Source organism: Gobius niger (genome assembly GCF_951799975.1).
Source record: "Gobius niger genome assembly, chromosome: 21".
NCBI classification, from domain to species: Eukaryota; Metazoa; Chordata; class Actinopteri; order Gobiiformes; family Gobiidae; genus Gobius; species Gobius niger.
Window position 1 is genome coordinate 24,609,683 of NC_136872.1, and position 19,414 is coordinate 24,629,096.

General features: G+C 38.5%; 3 protein-coding genes across 3 annotated transcripts; 1 reads left to right on the forward strand and 2 right to left on the reverse strand.

Moving 5' to 3' along the window:
* Positions 1 to 257: 257 nt before the first annotated feature.
* LOC306980948 (myosin light polypeptide 6-like) lies at positions 258 to 1,977 on the reverse strand (the record flags this gene model as incomplete). The annotated part of the gene is made up of 2 exons (XM_079580496.1): positions 1,405 to 1,977; positions 258 to 440 (listed from the first exon to the last, which is right to left on the reverse strand). Exons 1-2 carry the CDS (start codon positions 1,969 to 1,971, stop codon positions 258 to 260), a joined length of 750 nt encoding a protein of 249 aa, XP_079436622.1. The 5' UTR covers positions 1,972 to 1,977.
* A 2,055-nt stretch (positions 1,978 to 4,032) lies between these two features.
* Positions 4,033 to 9,327, reverse strand: LOC306981052 (uncharacterized protein; the record flags this gene model as incomplete). The annotated part of the gene is made up of 6 exons (XM_079580600.1): positions 4,033 to 4,118; positions 4,200 to 4,367; positions 5,264 to 5,515; positions 7,166 to 7,462; positions 7,543 to 7,581; positions 9,291 to 9,327. 6 exons carry the CDS (start codon positions 9,325 to 9,327, stop codon positions 4,033 to 4,035), a joined length of 879 nt encoding a protein of 292 aa, XP_079436726.1.
* A 3,858-nt stretch (positions 9,328 to 13,185) lies between these two features.
* Positions 13,186 to 19,027, forward strand: LOC306981053 (uncharacterized protein; the record flags this gene model as incomplete). The annotated part of the gene is made up of 4 exons (XM_079580601.1): positions 13,186 to 13,243; positions 14,680 to 14,967; positions 16,583 to 16,921; positions 18,837 to 19,027. The coding sequence occupies exons 1-4, from the start codon at positions 13,207 to 13,209 to the stop codon at positions 19,025 to 19,027; spliced, it is 855 nt and encodes a 284-aa protein (XP_079436727.1). The 5' UTR covers positions 13,186 to 13,206.
* Positions 19,028 to 19,414: the final 387 nt, after the last annotated feature.

A 19,414-nucleotide genomic window follows, 5' to 3' on the forward strand; every position in this document is an offset into this window, starting at 1 on the left:
TTTTTGTTTTGTTTTTCTCACGTTTTTGTCGGGTTTTTTTGGTCTCTAAACTTCATTACTTTTCACCTGGAAACAAAAATCCCTAATGTTCACAACACGTGTGTGAATGTTTCTCAGAGCTTTATTTATCCATAAATTTGAGACAAAACAAAAACATTTTCTTCATATTCATGTCAGTAAATCTGCAGCACAAGTTTCAATATCTCTACATTTATTGACGTGTTGGCTCATCCCGCCATCACGTGTTGGCGTGTTCCTCAGCCCGCCATCACGTGTTTGACGAACTCCGTGTAGTTGATGTGTCCGTTGGCGTCCTCCTGTCCCGCCATGAGCCGGTCCACCTCGTCCTCCGTCATCTTCTCCCCGAGCGTGGACAGGACGTGCCGCAGCTCGGCGCCCATCACCGTCCCGTTACCCTCTTTGTCGAACACGCGCAGGCCCTTCACCGGGTCCACGGGGTCCACGGAGAGTCCACGGGGTCCACGGAGAGTCCAGAGAGTCCACGGAGGGTCCACAGAGAGTCCACAGAGAGTCCACGGGTCCACGGAGAGTCCAGAGAGTCCACAGAGAGTCCACGGGTCCACGGAGAGTCCAGAGAGTCCACAGAGAGTCCACGGGTCCACGGAGAGTCCAGAGAGTCCACAGAGAGTCCGCAATGTCCACGGAGGGTCCACGGGGTCCACAGAGAGTCCACGGGGTCCACGGGGTCAGGGGGGAGAAGACAAGACGAACACGGTTAGTGAAATCAACACCAACAGTCAAACCGTGCTGAAAATCAGATGCAATAATTACAGAAATGACCAAATCAGAGCTGGCAGTGACCTCGTTCAGTCTGATCATGAGCTGATTTCTGGAGTTCTCAGATTATTACACAGGCTCGTTAAAAAGTGCATTCATTTCTGTAATTCAAAAGCAATTCGGACCCGAAGTGACACCTTTTTGAGTGGCTGGAACATTAAACTCCCTATAGTCCCTTTAATTAGCTCAAAATAATGGAAATTAACCTGTGCTCGTCGTTTCCTTATCATTGTTTAGTATAAACTGTTGAACTGTAATGGAAAAGGCACCATGATATAACATTTGTATAACAATCTCTGAACAAAGTAGCCGTGAATATGATGATTACTTCACTGAACTGAGGTGGGATTAAATAAACTTCCGGCAGAATTGTCTTTTTAGGGAAAAAATAAGAACTTATTTCTTAAAGTAAGACATTTTTTGCAGTGTGAATCTGAGTTTAGTCTAGTTTGGAGATAGTAACACGTTCGTACTTGTTACAGTGTTTCTGGTGAACCTGGTGCATTATGGGGAACAGCTCGGACCTTTAGACACGATCTAATTGAACACATGAGGTCAAAACGGCCGTCACTGTCAGGTGTGAGAAACCCCCCAAATCTAAAGTACCTCCACGAAGTCCTCGAAGTTGCCCTGCTCCTTGGCCTTGGCCACGTGCTGCAGCATGGGCAGGAAGGTGTCGAAGTCCAGCAGCTCCCGGTGCATCTCCTCCGCCTTGGGCCGGCCCAGCAGCTTCAGCACCTCGTCGTTGGTGGGGTTGTGTCCCAGGGCGCGCATCACGTCCCCGCACTGGGCGTAGCTGATCTTCATCTCGCCCGCCGGGGTCTCGTCGAACAGCGTGAAGGCGTCGCGGAACTCCTCCACCTGCTCCGGGCTGAACTCCAGCACCACGCTCTTCAGGTCCACCTCGGGCGCCTTGGGCTCGGGCGGGGGCGGAGGAGCGGCGGCGGCGGCGGCGGGCTCCTCCTTCTTCGCCTCGGGCTTCTTGGGCTCCGGCTTCTTGGGCTCGACCTTCTTGGCGGGCATCTCGGCGGGAAGGACGCGCAGAGGAGACGCGGTGGGGTTTATAACGGCGAGGGGCGGAGCCTGAGGAGCCAGGACAGGACCAAAGATGGAGGCGGCAGGAATAGAAGCTCCAGAGATAAGGATAAGGGTTAGATGATGGAGCACGGCCATATTCTAACCTCTCACCACCTGCTTTAACCTCTTAACTCCCGCCTGAACCGAGAGGGTCTTTTTCCTCACGTCAGCACTTTTTTTTTATCCATCATTTTTTTGTTGGTTATTCAACTCATTTTTGTAACTTTTTTGTCATTTTTATGTCACTTTTTTCGTCACTTTCTTGTTACTTTTTCGTCATATTTTTGTCACTTTTTTCGCCACTTTTTTGTCACTTTTTCGTCATTTTTTTGTTACTTTTTTGTCACTTTTTCGTCACTTTTTCATCACTTTTTCGTCACTTTTTCGTCACATTTTCATCACTTTTTTCGTCACTTTTTCGTCACTTTTTCACCACTTTTTCGTCATTTTTTCATCACTTTTTTGTCATTTTTTTGTTACTTTTTCGTCACTTTTTCGTCACTTTTTCGTCACATTTTCATCACTTTTTTCGTCACTTTTTCGTCACTTTCTTGTAACTTTTTCGTCATATTTTTGTCACTTTTTCACCACTTTTTTGTCACTTTTTTGCCACTTTTTTGTTACTTTTTGTCATTTTTTCGTAATTTTTTTGTCACTTTTTCGTCACTTTTTCACCACTTTTTCGTCATTTTTTCATCACTTTTTTGTCATTTTTTTGTTACTTTTTCGTCACTTTTTCGTCACTTTTTCGTCACTTTTTCATCACTTTTTTCGTCACTTTCTTGTAACTTTTTCGTCATATTTTTGTCACTTTTTCACCACTTTTTTGTCACTTTTTTGTCACTTTTTTGTTACTTTTTGTCATTTTTTCGTAATTTTTTTGTCACTTTTTTGTTACTTTTTTGTCACTTTTTTGTCACTTTTTTGTCACATTGTCCATAATTGTTTTCGTCTCAGTTTTGTTGCTTTTTCACAGCTTTTTTCCAGAAGCTTTTGGACTGGAGGTAAAGCCAAACTGGAGAAAATGTGCTCGGTGAAGTTGTGTCTTTAGCTGCACCTCCACCAGTGGAATCAGTCCTTTTTTTAGGGACACAGAGTCGGTGCCGGACGATGACGTGGCCCATTAACATTCCGAGATAAGGGCCGTGATTACCCACAATGCACCACTTCGGTCTAGGAATAGCAGCGGGTCTGAGATAAGCAGCACAGACCTGAGCCTCGTTATCCTGCTGAATGTAGAGACTGTAGAATGTAGAGTTTATTCATTTACAAACTCACAGTAACAGGCTCAGGATGAATAATGATAATAAATACACCAACACACTGTCTGGTTCTACATCGCTGACACAGACTGAGATAAACTACTGAACCCCTGCCTTGACTGAACACATTTCCTACCATTCGGCATTACCTAAATCTAAGAGATTCTTGACTGGAGTTTACAGACTATAGGCCAGAGTAACGCCTCATTTGAAAGCTAAGACCTACAAACTGCTCTAAACTTTTTCCTCACATTGGTGCTGTCGCTTTTTTGATGTGTTTTCATCCAAATTTTGTCACAATTTTTGTCACAATTTTTGTCACTTTTTGTCACTTTTTGTCACTTTTCACTTTTTTTGTCACTTTTTTGTCAATTTTTTTGTCACTTTCGCCACTTTTTTGTCACTTTTTAACTACTTTTTTGCCACTTTTTTTTTGCCACTTTTTCGTCACTTTTTTGCCACTTTTTTGTCAATTTTTTTGCCACTTTTTTGTCAATTTTTTTGCCACTTTTTTGTCAATTTTTCGTCACATTTTTGTCACTTTTTTGTCACTTTTTCGTCACATTTTTGTCACTTTTTCGTCCAATTTTTTGTCACTTTTTCGTTTCTTTTTCATCACTTTTTTGTCACTTTTTTGTCAATTTTTTTGTCACTTTCGCCACTTTTTTTGCCACTTTTTCGTCTCTTTTTCGTCACTTTTTTCTCACTTTTTTCTCACTTTTTCTGTCACTTTTCATCATTTTTCTGGTTAATGCGGAGGTCAGAGGTCAAAGGCCTTTTATTAAACAGGTCTACACTTCTCACTGTATTTGATCAGTACAATGTTGGGCCCCTGCAGAGTTTCTGAGGCCCCTCAGGAGCCCCCGGACCACACTTTAGAGTCTTTAGATTCAGATTAGAAGTGATGTTCTGTGGTGACGGCGGCCATGGCGGCCACGGCGTCCTCACAGACTCCGCTCTTCACCTCCGGCCCCTTGTCACCTGCACAGGAAACAAAACCAGAGACATTTTGGTGTTTTTGTTTCTCTCGCCTGTGAATTGAAACTGAGTTTCCGGTTTTACCAGGACAGAAAGGCCTTTTCTTCCTCTGTCGACACAGTGACACCATGAGCACGGTGGAGATGCAGTACGGGCAGAAGACCAGCAGGTGGCAGAGGAGTCTCACGCCCAGGTGGAAGTGGGCGGAGTCAGGCTCAGGGTGGGAGGAGTTTGAGGGGAACTCCAGCCGAGCTGAAAACACACAGGACAGAACAATGAGAGTCATTTGTTCCCACGGCTGTAAGAAATGCAGAGTTAAGATATTTTAACAACTTTATCCACATAAACCTGTTCATCCACTTGATTTCTACACAAAAATACACAATAAATCTGGAGATTGTCGATACATTTAAAAATTGTTTTGCTGTTTGTTTTGTTTTTTCTATTTTCATATAAAAATAAGGCATTTTGAAAATAAAAATCGGAAAAATTGTAAATGTGTGGTTTTATTTTGTTGATATACGAGTTTCTTCTTTCTTAATAAAATTTCGTCCACTTTTTTATCACATTTTTATCACTTTTTTGTCACTTTTTTGTCACATTTTTATCACTTTTTTATCACTTTTTCAGCACTTTTTCAGGACTTTTTTATCACTTTTTTATCACTTTTTTGTCACATTTTTGTCACATTTTTGTCACTTTTTTGTCACATTTTTATAACTTTTTTATCACTTTTTCAGCACTTTTTCAGGACTTTTTTATCACTTTTTTATCACTTTTTTGTTACATTTTTGTCACATTTTTATCAATTTTCGGCACTTTTTCATAATTTTTTTGTCACATTTTTATCACTTTTTTGTCACTTTTTTGTCACATTTTTATCACTTTTTTATCACTTTTTCAGCACTTTTTCAGGACTTTTTCAGGACTTTTTCATCAATTTTTTGTCATATTTTTGTTACTTTTTCGTTGCTGTTTTATTGCGTTTCCATCCTAATTTTTGTCACTGTTTCGACACTTTTCTCCAGACACTTTTAGATTTGGGTAAAGGTGATCTGGAGAAAATGCTCTTGGTTAATGCGGGGGTCAGAGGTCAAAGGCCTTTTATCAAACAGGTGATTTGGAAATGATTATATTCTGCTCCTCACTGTGGTTGATGACCTGCAGCAGAGCCGGGCTGGACTTGTTCCCGCCGGCTTCGAGGCGACACTGGTACCACCCGCGGTCCGAGGCGCTCACGGCGACGAGGCGGAGGTCGAGGACGGGGTCGGAGGTCAGCCGCCGCTCGTCCCTGTAGAAGTGAGCGGCGACGGAGGAGAACGTCCTGTTCAAACAGCGCACGGTCACGTCGTCTCCCAGGAACACCGGGGGCAACGGCAGCTCCACCGCGACTGGACCGCCTGAGGGAACACGACCAGGGATTACTGAGAGAAACCGGACCGCCTGAGGGAACACGACCAGGGATTACTGAGGGAACACGACCAGGGATTACTGAGGGAAACCAGACCGCCTGAGGGAACACGACCAGGGATTACTGAGGGAACACGACCAGGGATTACTGAGGGAAACCGGACCATCTGAGGGAACACAACCAGGGATTACTGAGAGAAACCGGACCGCCTGAGGAAACACGACCAGGGATTACTGAGGGAACACGACCAGGGATTACTGAGGGAAACCGGACCGCCTGAGGGAACACAACCAGGGATTACTGAGGGAAACCGGACCGCCTGAGGAAACACGACCAGGGATTACTGAGGGAACACGACCAGGGATTACTGAGGGAAACCGGACCGCCTGAGGGAACACAACCAGGGATTACTGAGGGAAACCGGACCGCCTGAGGGAACACGACCAGGGATTACTGAGGGAAACCGGACCGCCTGAGGGAACACGACCAGGGATTACTGAGGGAACACGACCAGGGATTACTGAGGGAAACCGGACCGCCAAACAAAAATGTGACAAAAATAAAAATGTGACAAAAATTCAACAAAAATTCAACAAAAATTCAACAAAAATTAAACAAAAATTTGACAAAATGTGACAAACATTTTAAAAAAAATTGACTTTTTTTTTTTTAAATGTGACAAAACCGTGACAAAAATTCAACAAAAATGTGAAAAAAATTCAACAAAAATGTGACAAAAATTCAACAAAAATGTGACAAAAATTCAACAAAAATGTGACAAAAATTCAACAAAAATTCAACAAAAATTCAACAAAAATATGACAAAAATTCAACAAAAAAGTGACAAAAATTCAACAAAAATGTGACAAAAATTCAACAAAAAAGTGACAAAAATTCAACAAAAATGTGACAAAAATGTGACAAAAATTCAACAAAAAAGTGACAAAAATTCAACAAAAATGTGACAAAAATGTGATAAAAATTCAACAAAAATGTGACAGAAACTCAACAAAAAAGTGACAAAAATTCCACAAAAATGTGACAAAAATGTGATAAAAATTCAACAAAAATGTGACAGAAACTCAACAAAAATGTGACAGAAACTCAACAAAAATGTGACAAAAATTCAACAAAAACTCAACAAAAATGTGACAAAAATTCAACAAAAACTCAACAAAAATGTGACAAAAATTCAACAAAAATGTGACAGAAACTCAACAAAAATGTGACAAAAATTCAACAAAAACTCAACAAAAAAGTGACAAAAATGTGACAAAAATTCAACAAAAAAATGACAAAAATGTGACAAAAATGTGACAAAAATTCAACAAAAATGTGACAAAAACTCAACAAAAATGTGACAATAATGTGACAAAAAGTCAACAAAAAAGTGACAAAAACTCAACAAAAATGTGACAAAAACTCAACAAAAATGTGACAATAATGTGACAAAAAGTCAACAAAAAAGTGACAAAAACTCAATAAAAATGTGACAAAAATGTGACAAAAATTCAACACATATGTGACAAAAATTCAACACTCACAGAGGGAACACAACCAGGGATTACTGAGGGAAACCTTCTGAATTAAAGTAAGGTAAGTTATTCTTAATAAATGCTTAATAGTGAGTGTGACTCACTGCTCACTGTGACTGTGGCGGTGCTGCTCACGGCGCCCCCTGCTGACTGGCACCAGTACTGCCCTGAGTCCCACTGCACGGCCAGCCCGACCTTGCAGCTGTTGGTCAGCCTCCTGCCCCAGCCCTGCCCGCAGCGCCGCGGCTCCGGGTGGTTCGTGGTGTTCCTGAAGACGCTCCAGTCGTCGGTGACCTCGGCGGAGTCGCATTTCAGCACGAAGAAGCCGCCCTCGAACACGGCCACGCCCGGGATCACGGCCACGCCCGGGAACACGGACACGCCCGGGAACACGGACGACACTGGGGCAGCACAGAGTCACACGCTCAGTGGAAATACACAGATGGAAACCACACTCTCAGGCGGCCATTTTGTGTCTCACCTGGGCTGGTCCTGCAGCTGCACCACAGACACGCCAGCGCTGTCGAAGAACACGGAACACGTTACACATGTGTTACAGAGGAATTTGTGTTAACCTCTTAACTCCCACCTGAACGGATCCCATTTTCTCCAGTTTGGCTTTACCCAAATCAAAAAGCTTCTTGGGGAAAAAACACCAAAACAGCCACAAAAAATGAGAAGAAAACAAGGATGTAAACGCAATAAAAATGTGACAAAAACTCAAGAAAATGTGACAAAAATTCAGCAAAAATGTGACAAAAATTAGAAAAAAATGTGACAAAAATTCAACAAAAATGTGACAAAAATTCAACAAAAATGTGACAAAAATTCAACAAAAATGTGACAAAAATTCAACAAAAATGTGACAAAAAATCAACAAAAATGTGACAAAAATTCAACAAAAATGTGATAAAAACTCAACAAAAATGTGACAAAAATTCTACAAAAATGTGACAAAAATTCAACAAAAATGTGACAGAAATTCAGCAAAAATGTGAGAAAAATTAGAAAAAAATGTGACAAAAATTCAACAAAAATGTGACAAAAATTCAACAAAAATGTGACAAAAATTCAACAAAAATGTGACAAAAATTCTACAAAAATGTGACAAAAACTCAACAAAAATGTGACAAAAACTCGACAAAAATGTGACAAAAATTCAACAAAAATGTGACAAAAATTCAGCAAAAATGTGACAAAAATTCAACAAAAATGTGACAAAAATTCAACAAAAATGTGACAAAAATTCAACAAAAATGTGACAAAAATTCAACAAAAATGTGACAAAAACTCAACAAAAATGTGACAAAAATTCAACAAAAATGTGATAAAAATTCAACAAAAATGTGACAAAAATTCTACAAAAATGTGACAAAAACTCAACAAAAATGTGACAAAAACTCGACAAAAATGTGACAAAAATTCAAAAAAAATGTGACAAAAATTCAGCAAAAATGTGACAAAAATTTAACAAAAATGTGACAAAAATTCAACAAAAATGTGACAAAAATTCAACAAAAATGTGACAAAAATTTAACAAAAATGTGACAAAAATTCAACAAAAATGTGACAAAAATTCAACAAAATTGTGACAAAAATTAGAAAAAAAATGTGACAAAAATTCAACAAAAATATGACAAAAACTCAACAAAAATATGACAAAAATTCAGCAAAAATGTGACAAAAATTAGAAAAAAATGTGACAAAAATTCAACAAAAATGTGACAAAAATTCAGCAAAAATGTGACAAAAATTCAACAAAAATGTGACAAAAATTCAGCAAAAAAGTGACAAAAATTCAACAAAATTGTGACAAAAATTAGAAAAAAAATGTGACAAAAATTCAACAAAAATATGACAAAAATTCAGCAAAAATGTGACAAAAATTAGAAAAAAATGTGACAAAAATTTAACAAAAATGTGACAAAAATTCAACAAAAATTCAACAAAAATTAGAAAAAAATGTGACAAAAACTCGACAAAAATGTGACAAAAATTCAGCAAAAATGTGACAAAAATTAGAAAAAAATGTGACAAAAACTCAACAAAAATGAAAAAGAAACATACAAAAGGTGACACAACACAGCAACAACACGAGGAAAAAGACCAGCTTTGTGGGTCTTAGCTTTCAAATGAGGCCTTACACAGGCCTATATAACAGCTAAAGAGGACAGAATGCATTCGGTTCAGGCGGGTGGTAAGAGGTTAAATGTGTTGGATGGGACTCACTCAGGAGCGTCAGGGCGACAGGTCCACAGTGGCTCATCCTGGATCAGCTCTGACGAAAACGCTCTGTTCTCGCTGTCGCTGGTCAAACGTCGCCCACGTCTTCCTCTGCACCTGTGGTTTCCTGTTCAGACTCAGACTGCTCCACTCTCTCTCTTTAGAAAGGTTAGATTTAGAGAGACCCAGATCTACAATAAAGTCTATGTAGTAACTGCTAAAAATGTCTTACTTTAAGAAATAAGTTCTTATTTTTTTCCCTAAAATGTCATAATGTTTTGTTGAGCAAAGTTTTCTTGAGAAATAAAATCTTGTTTTAGGAAATAAAATCTAGCCATTTCTTGTTCAGATATATTTGCTAAAAAACATGCAATTTTTATTTGGAACAAGAAAGAAAAACTTTTTGAATCTTCTTCAGCTTTAGACAGAAGAATATTTTTTCTTATTTTAAGAAAAACTAAGATCAAACATGTACAATAGGTGAAGCCAGGTGATTCTGACCATCAGCCTGGCTCCACATCATGGAGACGGGCCCCCAGGCAATACTTTCCTTAAAAATTTGTATTTATTTAGAACATTTTACTTAAATCAAGCAACATTTAAGTAAAATACCAACAATTATTCACTAAATAAGAATGTTTTCCTTAAATTGTTCCATTTTCTGAGGACTTTTTGCTTAATTCTAGCTATTTATTTGCTTAACCTCTTACCACCCGCCCAAACCAAATCCATTTTCACCTCTTTGCCATTGTCGTCACTTTTTATTTCCCTTTTGTGTTTTTGTCACTTTTTTTATTACTTTTTTGCTGCTCTTTGTCACTTTTTTGTTGAGTTTTTGTCATTTTTATCGTTTTTTTGATCCGTTTACATCCTCATTTTCTTCTAGTTTTTTGCCTCTGTTTTGAAGATTTAGATTTGGAGAATTTGGAGAAAACATGTTCAGGTGGGAGTTAAGAGGTTAAATTTAGTGTTTCTTTCTTGTTTTATGATGAGAAAAATATTCTAGAAATAAGAATTCTTAGCAAGAAAAAAATGCTGACCCCATTGGCAGAATTTTTTCCTTAAAACAAGACAAAACATCTTATTTTTAGATTGTTGTCTTTGTTTTTAGTAGGGCACTTTTTGCAGTGTAATGGAATAGGTAACCCGGGCGGAAACAACTCAGTGATTATTGATTGACCAAAAAAAGAGCAAAAAAGGCATTAAAATGTTACATTGGGAGAAAAAAGTCTGTGAACCCTTTGGAATTTCTCACATTTCTGCATTTGATCTTCATCAAAATCACAGGAATGAATAAACATCGTCCTCTTAAAGGGACGTTTCAGGATGTTTGACATAGGGCCTCATTTCCTCGTTATCCAGAGTGTTGCTGATTTCTGAAGATTTTTTTTTTTTTTGTAATTCATGCAGTTCTTATATTTGACGAGTTTCGTGGCGCTAGGCTAGTGCAAGGCTAGTGCATGTCTATGGTATCAGCTAGCCTGCATTAAAAACAGTGTGACCCGCTCCACAGTGCACCAAATCACTTATAACACCAGAGTAACCATATAAATGTCTGTGTCCATAGAATCATTTAAAATAACTTATATTTGAGCAGCATCAGCTTCATGGTTGTATAAGCTACGCGGCGGCGGAGTGATCTGCTAGAAAATAGTCCCTCAAAATGCTATCATTCATGTGATGCAGGTCAGTTATATTCCAAACATGATTCTATGGACACAGACATATGGTTAGTCTGGTGTTGGACTGTGGAGCGGGTCAGACTGTTTTTAATGCAGGCTAGCTGATACCATAGAAATGTGCTAGCCTAGCGCCACTTAGCTCTTCAAATATAAGAACTGCATGAATTACAAAAAATATATATATCTCCAGAAATCAGCAACACTGTGGATAATGAGGAAATGAGAAAAACATTCTGAAACATCCCTTTAAACTAATGCCACCCAAACAATGACGTGTTATCAAGTTTTTATTGGCCGTTACATGTAAACGTTCACAGGACAGGGTGGAATAAGTGAGTAACTGTCCGTTTGGTTTTAAAAGCCCTGGTTCTTGTTGTGACTAAACCTTGACTTTCCGTGGCAGCGTTTCATGAGAATCGACGACAGAAGCGTCAAAACCACAGGAGCAAAACGACTGAAACCAGGTCAGAGACGAACCACAGGCAGAGAAGAAGAAGAAGCTGCAGAAGCGACCGCGAGACGAGGCCCAAGAAGAGCATCGAGAAGAGCATCAACTGGTCTAAGCTCAGGCAAGAACATATCTCAGTCTGGAGAAACAGCGTTACCCATTCACACCCACAGCCTCGCTTTCAAAACAACTAAAAACGGACATTTCATATGTTAGTGTTTATTTAGACATTCTTATTGCCTCTCACTCAAAGCAAAACTGTTTGGAAAACCTGCTTCACATAATGGATGAAATAGATGTTAAATACATATTTTATTTTGTGATATTCATCATGTCAAAGTAGGGGGTACGTGACTCGTGCACGGCTGCACCCACTGCCCTGGGGCAGACTGAAGGAAGCGAGGCCAGTCTGCTCCACCTGCATGTCCGACCACCATCCACTCACTCACACATTCACTCAGGCTCCTGGTCCCAAACGGTGCAACAAAAAGACATTTTTGAAAACAGCTTCAGGATGAGACAAAGGTGTTTTTGATCACCTAAAATACAGGAAATTACATCTGAATCTTTAAAAAATTCCTGGGGGAGGAGCCCCAGACCCCCCGGTTTAAAGACTTATCCGGACCTCACTGTTTTTTACATCCTGGCTCCGGCCCTGCTTGTAGTGTGATATAGACTGGTGCTAAGAGATTGAAAAAGCAGAATACCCCCTCTTTAACAGAAACAACATCGTGCACCTTTAAATGTGAAGGTGATAAAAGTGGCTTCACTGAAACTAAAATCACAGGAAATACAGACATGGATCTGAAACCAGCTTCACACAGACGTTGCTGAGTCGACAGTTTTATTGTTTACAGTAAACTTAGACTTTGGCCATTTCCCGTAAACACGCAGAGTTTCAACACATGACCATCAGAAACCTGCCGTCGCCATGGCAGCGGGCGGGCGGACAGGTTGGACAGGTGCGTGTCTGAGTCATCATGTGTCATTCTCTCCTCTTCGCCATTGTCGTCACTTTTGATTTCCCTTATGTGTTTTTGCCACTTTTTTTTATAACTTTTCTGCTGGATTTGTGTCTCTTTTTTTTCTGATTTTTTTTCATTTTTCTGCTGGATTTTTGTCATTTTTTTGCTGGATTTATGTCATTTTTTGCTGGATTTTTGTCTTTTTTTTGCTGGATTTATGTCATTTTTTGCTGGATTTTTGAAAAAATTTTGCTGGATTTTTGTCACTTTTTTCTGAATTTTTGTCATTTTTTTCAGAATTTTTGTCATTTTTCTGCTGGATTTTTGTCATTTTTTGCTGTTTTTTTGTCATTTTTTTCAGAATTTTTGTCATTTTTCTGCTGGATTTTTGTCATTTTTTTTCTGACCTTTTGTCATTTTTTTGCTGGATTTTTGAAAAAAAATTGCTGGATTTTTATCACTTTTTAGCGTTTTTTTGTTGTGTTTACATTCTCATTTTCTTCTCGTTTTTTGCCTCTTTAGATTTGGAGAATTTGGAGAAAACATGTTCAGGTGGGAGTTAAGAGGTTAAAGGGCAGGTGAGTCGGGGAACCACAGTTTCATCAGTCTGTACTTTCACAGATTGTTTTTTCCTTCTGTGCAGCTGATAAACTAAACTCTTATCAGTTTGAGCCTGTCATACTTCTGCCGACAATGAGCCGCGCCTTGTTGATCACATGACCGGTTTCCAGACGTCACTGAAGTCTCTTTGGCCGCAGGGTTTATATTTTGCAGACGCAGCGCAGAGTAAAACCAGAGCCGACGGACGGTGGATCAAAGTTGTCGTCATGGCGATGTCCAAGTACACGGGAGGAGGCGGCTTCAGTAAGACACTTTTTAAAAACTCTCTCTTTTTGAATCTAAGTAAGAGAATAAAACCTCAGAAGAAGTCGGATCTGACTTTAAGACTTATATCTCTTTGAATTCAATTACGACATAAATATGACTAAAACGTTTTCTGAAATGTAACTTTTTCCTTTCAAAATAAGGCACTTTTTTGGATTAAACTGGCCAATATTTTCAATGTTTTCAAGTTTTGTATTTAGGTTGATGTTTATGTGTGTAAGACTTAAACCTTAAGATATTTTTGATATCGGCCGATAAACAGCCTGTTATTCTCTTTCTCTTTCATTCTTCTTTCATCAAGAACCTGCTAAACATGAATGTACAGCGCCCCCTGCTGTCACAGTTCATTGCCCAAAGTATTGCCCAAAACTATTAACTATACGGGAATCAGTCGACCTTTATTAGATATACTGCTATATTTCTGAATGAAACCTTTACTATAATAATAAATGTTGAACTATAAGTTTTATGAGAGATTAACCCCTTAACTCCCACCTGAACCGAGCACATTTTCTCCAGTTTGGCTTTACCCCAATCCAAAAGCTTCTGGAAAAAAGCTGTGAAAATAGCGACAGAACTGAGACGAAAACAATGACGGAAATGTGACAAAAAATTGATGAAAAAGTGGCAAAAATGTCACAAGAAATTGACACGAAAATGACAAAAATGTGACAAAAAATGACAAAAATGTGACAAAAATTTGATTAAAAAAATTTACGAAGAAAATGACAAAAATGTGATAAAAGTTTGACAATTTTTTTTTTATGACAAAAATGTGACAAAAAATGACAAAAAATGTATTGAAAAAATCATGAAAAAATGACAAAAATGTGACAAAATGTGACAAAAATGTGACAAAACTGTGACATAATGTGACAAAATGTGACAAAAATGTGACAAAAATGTGACAAAAATGTGACAAAATGTGACAAAAATGTGACAAAAATGTGATTAAAAAATTTACGAAAAAAAGGACAAAAATGTGATAAAAGTTTGACTTTTTTTTTTAAATGACAAAAATGTGACAAAAAATGACCCAAAAAAAATGACAAAAATGTGACAAAAATGTGATAAAAATTTGACAAACATTTTTTAAAAATGTGACAAAAAAAGACTAAAAAAAAAACAAAAAAGTTGCAAAAATGAGTTGAATACCCAACAAAAAAATGATGGAAAAAAAATCTGATGACGTGAGGAAAAAGATCCTCTCAGTTCAGGCAGGAGTTAAGAGGTTAAAAAAATCACATCAAATTAAATTGCTTAAAAACCCGCTTCATTTTCATATGAGCCAAAGTCTATATCAGCTGGGCCCTAATTTGCATATCTTCCAAACAGCACATTCAGTATTATTTTGGGGGGTTTGTGAGATTCAGTGTTGACTTGGCCGATTGTATTTGTACCTTTGTGATGTTCAGGTAACTACACCTCCTACTACACCCCCACCACGCCCATCTCCTACTATGTCCCGCCCACTCCGCGGTACGACTACAGCCTGGACGCCCGGCACGCGCGCATGTCGCAGTGGTCCGAGGAGCGGCGGCGGAGACGGGAGGAGCAGTTCGCCCTGGAGGCTGTGGGAGGCGCTGTCGTGGCATTCGACGAGAACGCCGTCAAGCGCAGGAAGTCGAAGGGGAAGACGACGAAGGGCCGCAGTGTGAAGCGGCGAGCGCTGGAGGAGGGGGCGGAGCAGAGCGGTCAGCCGGGTGAGGACGCAGAAGATCATCACCGTCTCACCGACCTGGAGACTAGCTGGATCTTTTTGTTCATCTAAATTAGACTGTTTTATAGTCAGAATTATGACAGAAACTTAAAGCACAACAACAGAAGAGTGTTTACCAATAAGTGATCATTTACCAATAAGTGATCATTTACCAATAAGTGATCATTTACCAATAAGTGATCATTTACCAATAAGTGATCATTTACCAATAAGTGATCATTTACCAATAAGTGATCATTTACCAATAAGTGATCATTTACCAATAAGTGATCATTTACCAATAAGTGATCATTTACCAATAAGTGATCATTTACCAATAGGTGATCATTTACCAATAAGTGATCATTTACCAATAAGTGATCATTTACCAATAAGTGATCATTTACCAATAAGTGATCATTTACCAATAGGTGATCATTTACCAATAAGTGATCATTTACCAATAAGTGATCATTTACCAATAAGTGATCATTTACCAATAAGTGATCATTTACCAATAAGTGATCATTTACCAATAAGTGATCATTTACCAATAAGTGATCATTTACCAATAGGTGATCATTTACCAATAAGTGATCATTTACCAATAAGTGATCATTTACCAATAAGTGATCATTTACCAATAGTGATCATTTACCAATAAGTGATCATTAGCCAATAGGTGATCATTAGCACTAGTGCAGGAGTCGAGGCGCGCTTGTCCAGGGGTGGGTGGTGGAGGAGAGGAGATTCGAGAGTTTCATTTCAAGAAAACTTGCTTTAACCCCTAATCTCCCACCTGAACCGAGCACCTTTCTCCAGCTTTACCCCAATCCAAAAGCTTCTGGAAAAAAGGTGTGAAAATAGCAACAAAACTGAGACGAAAACAAGGATGAAAATGTGAAAAAAGTGACAAAAAATTACGAAAAAGTGATAAGAATTTGACAAAAAAATGCGAATAATTTGACGAAAAAGTGACTAAAAAATTTATAAATAAATGACCAAAAAAAATCGAAAAATTTGACAAAAAAAGTGACAAAAAATGTACAAAAAAATGTACAAAAAAATTACAAAAAAATTACAAAAAAATTACAAAACAATTACAAAAATTGACGAAAAATTTACAAAAAAGTGAGAAAAATTTGATGAAAAATTTAGAAAAAATGGACGAAAATAAGGGATAAGAATTTGACAAAAAAATGTGAATAATTTGACGAAAATGGACAAAAAAATGGACAAAAAAATTCAGAAAAATTGATGTAAAAGTGACAAAAAAGTCACGAAAATTTGACAAAAATGAGACGACTGCCCAACAAAAAAAGTGATGGAAAAAAATCTGATGATGTGAGGAAAATGATCAATTTAGCTTTGTTGGTCTTCAAATGAGGCGTTACACTGGCCTACAGGATTTGGGTAAAGCTGAACTGGAGAAAATGCTCTCGGTTAGCATTTAGCCTCTCCTCCTCTCCTCTGTGGGGCCGAACAGGGTGAAGTTCGAAGCGACCGAGCTCTTCCACGATTCCCCTATTTGAATACAGTTACGTGAGCAGATGATCCAAGTCTAGTCACACAAAAGGGTGTTGTTTAGATTCAGCCTGATTGTCTTTCCCGTGTCTCAGAGGAGGAGGTGTCAGTGCAGTGTGGGGAGGACGCCACACTGCCCTGCCGCGCCCCCACACCGGACTCCGTGGACGGGCTGGAGTGGACCCGCACGGACCTGGCCCAGTACGTGTACCTGTTCAAGGACGGACAGCCGGACCTGACGAAGCAGCACCAGGACTACAGGGGGCGCTGTGAGCTGAGGGACGGCACCGCCGCTCTGCTGCTGCACAACGTGACCAGTGTGGACGGCGGCCTTTACGAGTGTCGCTTCGTAAACCACAGCCCGGGCATCAGCAAGAGGGCCATCATCCAAAACGACCCCGTCAGCGTGGTCCGCCTGCGAGTGGAGAAGACCGGTGAGGGGGCGGAGCACAGATGCTTTAAAAAGTTGACGAAAAAATGACAAAAATTTGAGAAAAAACGATTAAAATTGGATAAAAATTGACGAAAAAATTACAAAAATATGACAAAAATTTGATAAAAAGTTGACAAAAAAATGGAAAAAAAATGGAAAAAAAATTACGAAAAAAATTTACGAAAAAATGACCAAAATGTGACAAAAATTTGATAAAAAAGTTGACAAAAAATGACAAAAATGACAAAAAAATGCCAAAAAAATGCCAAAAAATTGGATAAGAAATTGACGAAAAAATGACAAAAATGTGACAAAAATTTGATAAAAAAGTTGACAAAAAATGACAAAAAAATGACAAAAAAATGACAAAAAATTGGATAAAAAATTGACCAAAAAATGACAAAAAATGGATAAAAAATTGATAAAAAATTGATAAAAAATTGATAAAAAATGACGAAAAAATGACAAAAAATTGGATAAAAAAATGACCAAAAAATGACAAAAATGTGATAAAAATTCGACCAACAAATGTGACAAAAAATTACAAGAATGTGACAAAAAATTACAAAAAAATGACAAAAAAGTTACAAAAATGAGTTGAATACCCAACAAAAAAATGATGGGAAAAAATGTGATGACGTGAGGAAAAAGATCCTCTTGGTTCAGGGGGGAGTTAAGAGGTTAAACAAAATAAAGTTTACAAAACACTTCCTAACTAAACAAATCTTCATCTAAAAGGTGCAGGAGAAACTCTACTACTGTTTATGTGTGCGTTTTTCCAACCAGCTTACCTGCAAACACATGTGCAAATGTTATTACTACGGAGCTGCCTCTGTTTCTCTCATATCACGTACTGGCAGAACTTCATCCAAAACAATACTCAAAGTCTGGAGTTGAACGATTTTACAATATTCAAAATGACTGAGCAAAAACCTTTTTTTTACCTGTTTTTAACAACCTTTCAATCATGTCTTTAATCACTTATTTATTCATGTATGTATCTCTTGTCATTACCGTTCTACTGTACCATTATATTACTCTTAGAACTAACTAACTTGACCAACGTCCGCCATCTTAGAAACGCTAACTTGGTCTGATACTCGTTTTAACCCCTTAACTCCCGCCTGAACCGAGCACATTTTCTCCAGTTTGGCTTTACCCCAGTCCAAAAGCTTCAGGAAAAAAGCTGTGAAAATAGCGACAAAACTGCGACGAAAACAATGATGGAAATGTGACAAAAAAAGTGAGAAAACATTGGCAAAAAAGTGACGAAAAATTGATGAAAAAGTGGCAAAAATGTCACAAGAAATTGACAAAAAAAAATGACAAAAATGCTAAAAATTAGATAAAAAATTGACCAAAAAATGACAAAAATGTGACAAAAATTTATAAAAAATTGACAAAAAAAATTGACAAAAAATGACGAAAAAATGACAAAAATGTGACAAAAATTGACAAAAAATGACAAAAAAAAAAAGACAAAAAAATGACAAAAATGTGATAAAAATTCGACCAAAAAATGTGACAAAAATTGATAAAGAATTGACGAAAAAATGACAAAAATGTGACAAAAAATAACCAAAAAAAAAAAGACAAAAAAAATGACAAAAAAGTTACAAAAATGAGTTGAATATCCAACAAAAAAATTATGGAAAAAAAATCTGATGACGTGAGGAAAAAGATCCTCTCGGTTCAGGCGGGAGGTAAGAGGTTAAACAAAATAAAGTTTACAAAACACTTCCTAACTAGACAAATCTTAAAACTCCAAAAAGACCATTTCCACATTGTTACACTCTAGTTTCTGAATTACCTTTTTCCCCCCAATGACCAGAATAATCCCCTCTGTGACTGGACAGGAAGCTGATGAGGCAGGAGTAAAATTCCACGATCACCTGTTCACTGTTTTCTTGGTGCAGGAGCCTGTGCAGAAGCAGAGGAAGAGGAAGAGGAAGAGGAAGGAAGGGATGATGACGAGAATGTGGGGAAAGAAGTCACCCCCAGTCCACCCCCCCATGGCACCCCGAGGCACCACTACATCGTGGCCGGGGTGGTGGGGGTGTATGGTTTGGTGGTGGCGCTCGTCACTGTTGTCCTCCTGGCTTTGTAAGCGGATTTGAAGATGCTCTGAAGTACTTTTCACACAGTAGTGGACAACAGTATTCAAAACCTCTCAACTGGAGCTCACAGCGAGCGCCAGCACAACGCCAAATTTGAAAGCTAAGACCTTGTAGTTTATGGCATGGTGGACGGCAGGAAACATCCTCTGGTTAGTCAAAGAATGAAGTCAAATCCACCAAGCCTTAAACATTTTAGCTTCATGTCGAGAGAATCCAGTTGGTTTGAATGTGAGGTCCCGCCCCCTCTCTGTGCAATATCGCCATAAATCTTTAGAATGATGATTACATATGTATTTTACTTTACAATAATGTTCCTACTCCTTTATTCTTATGTGTGTGATCTGTAAAGGGACTGTGTGCAGTATTGTTAAGCTCTT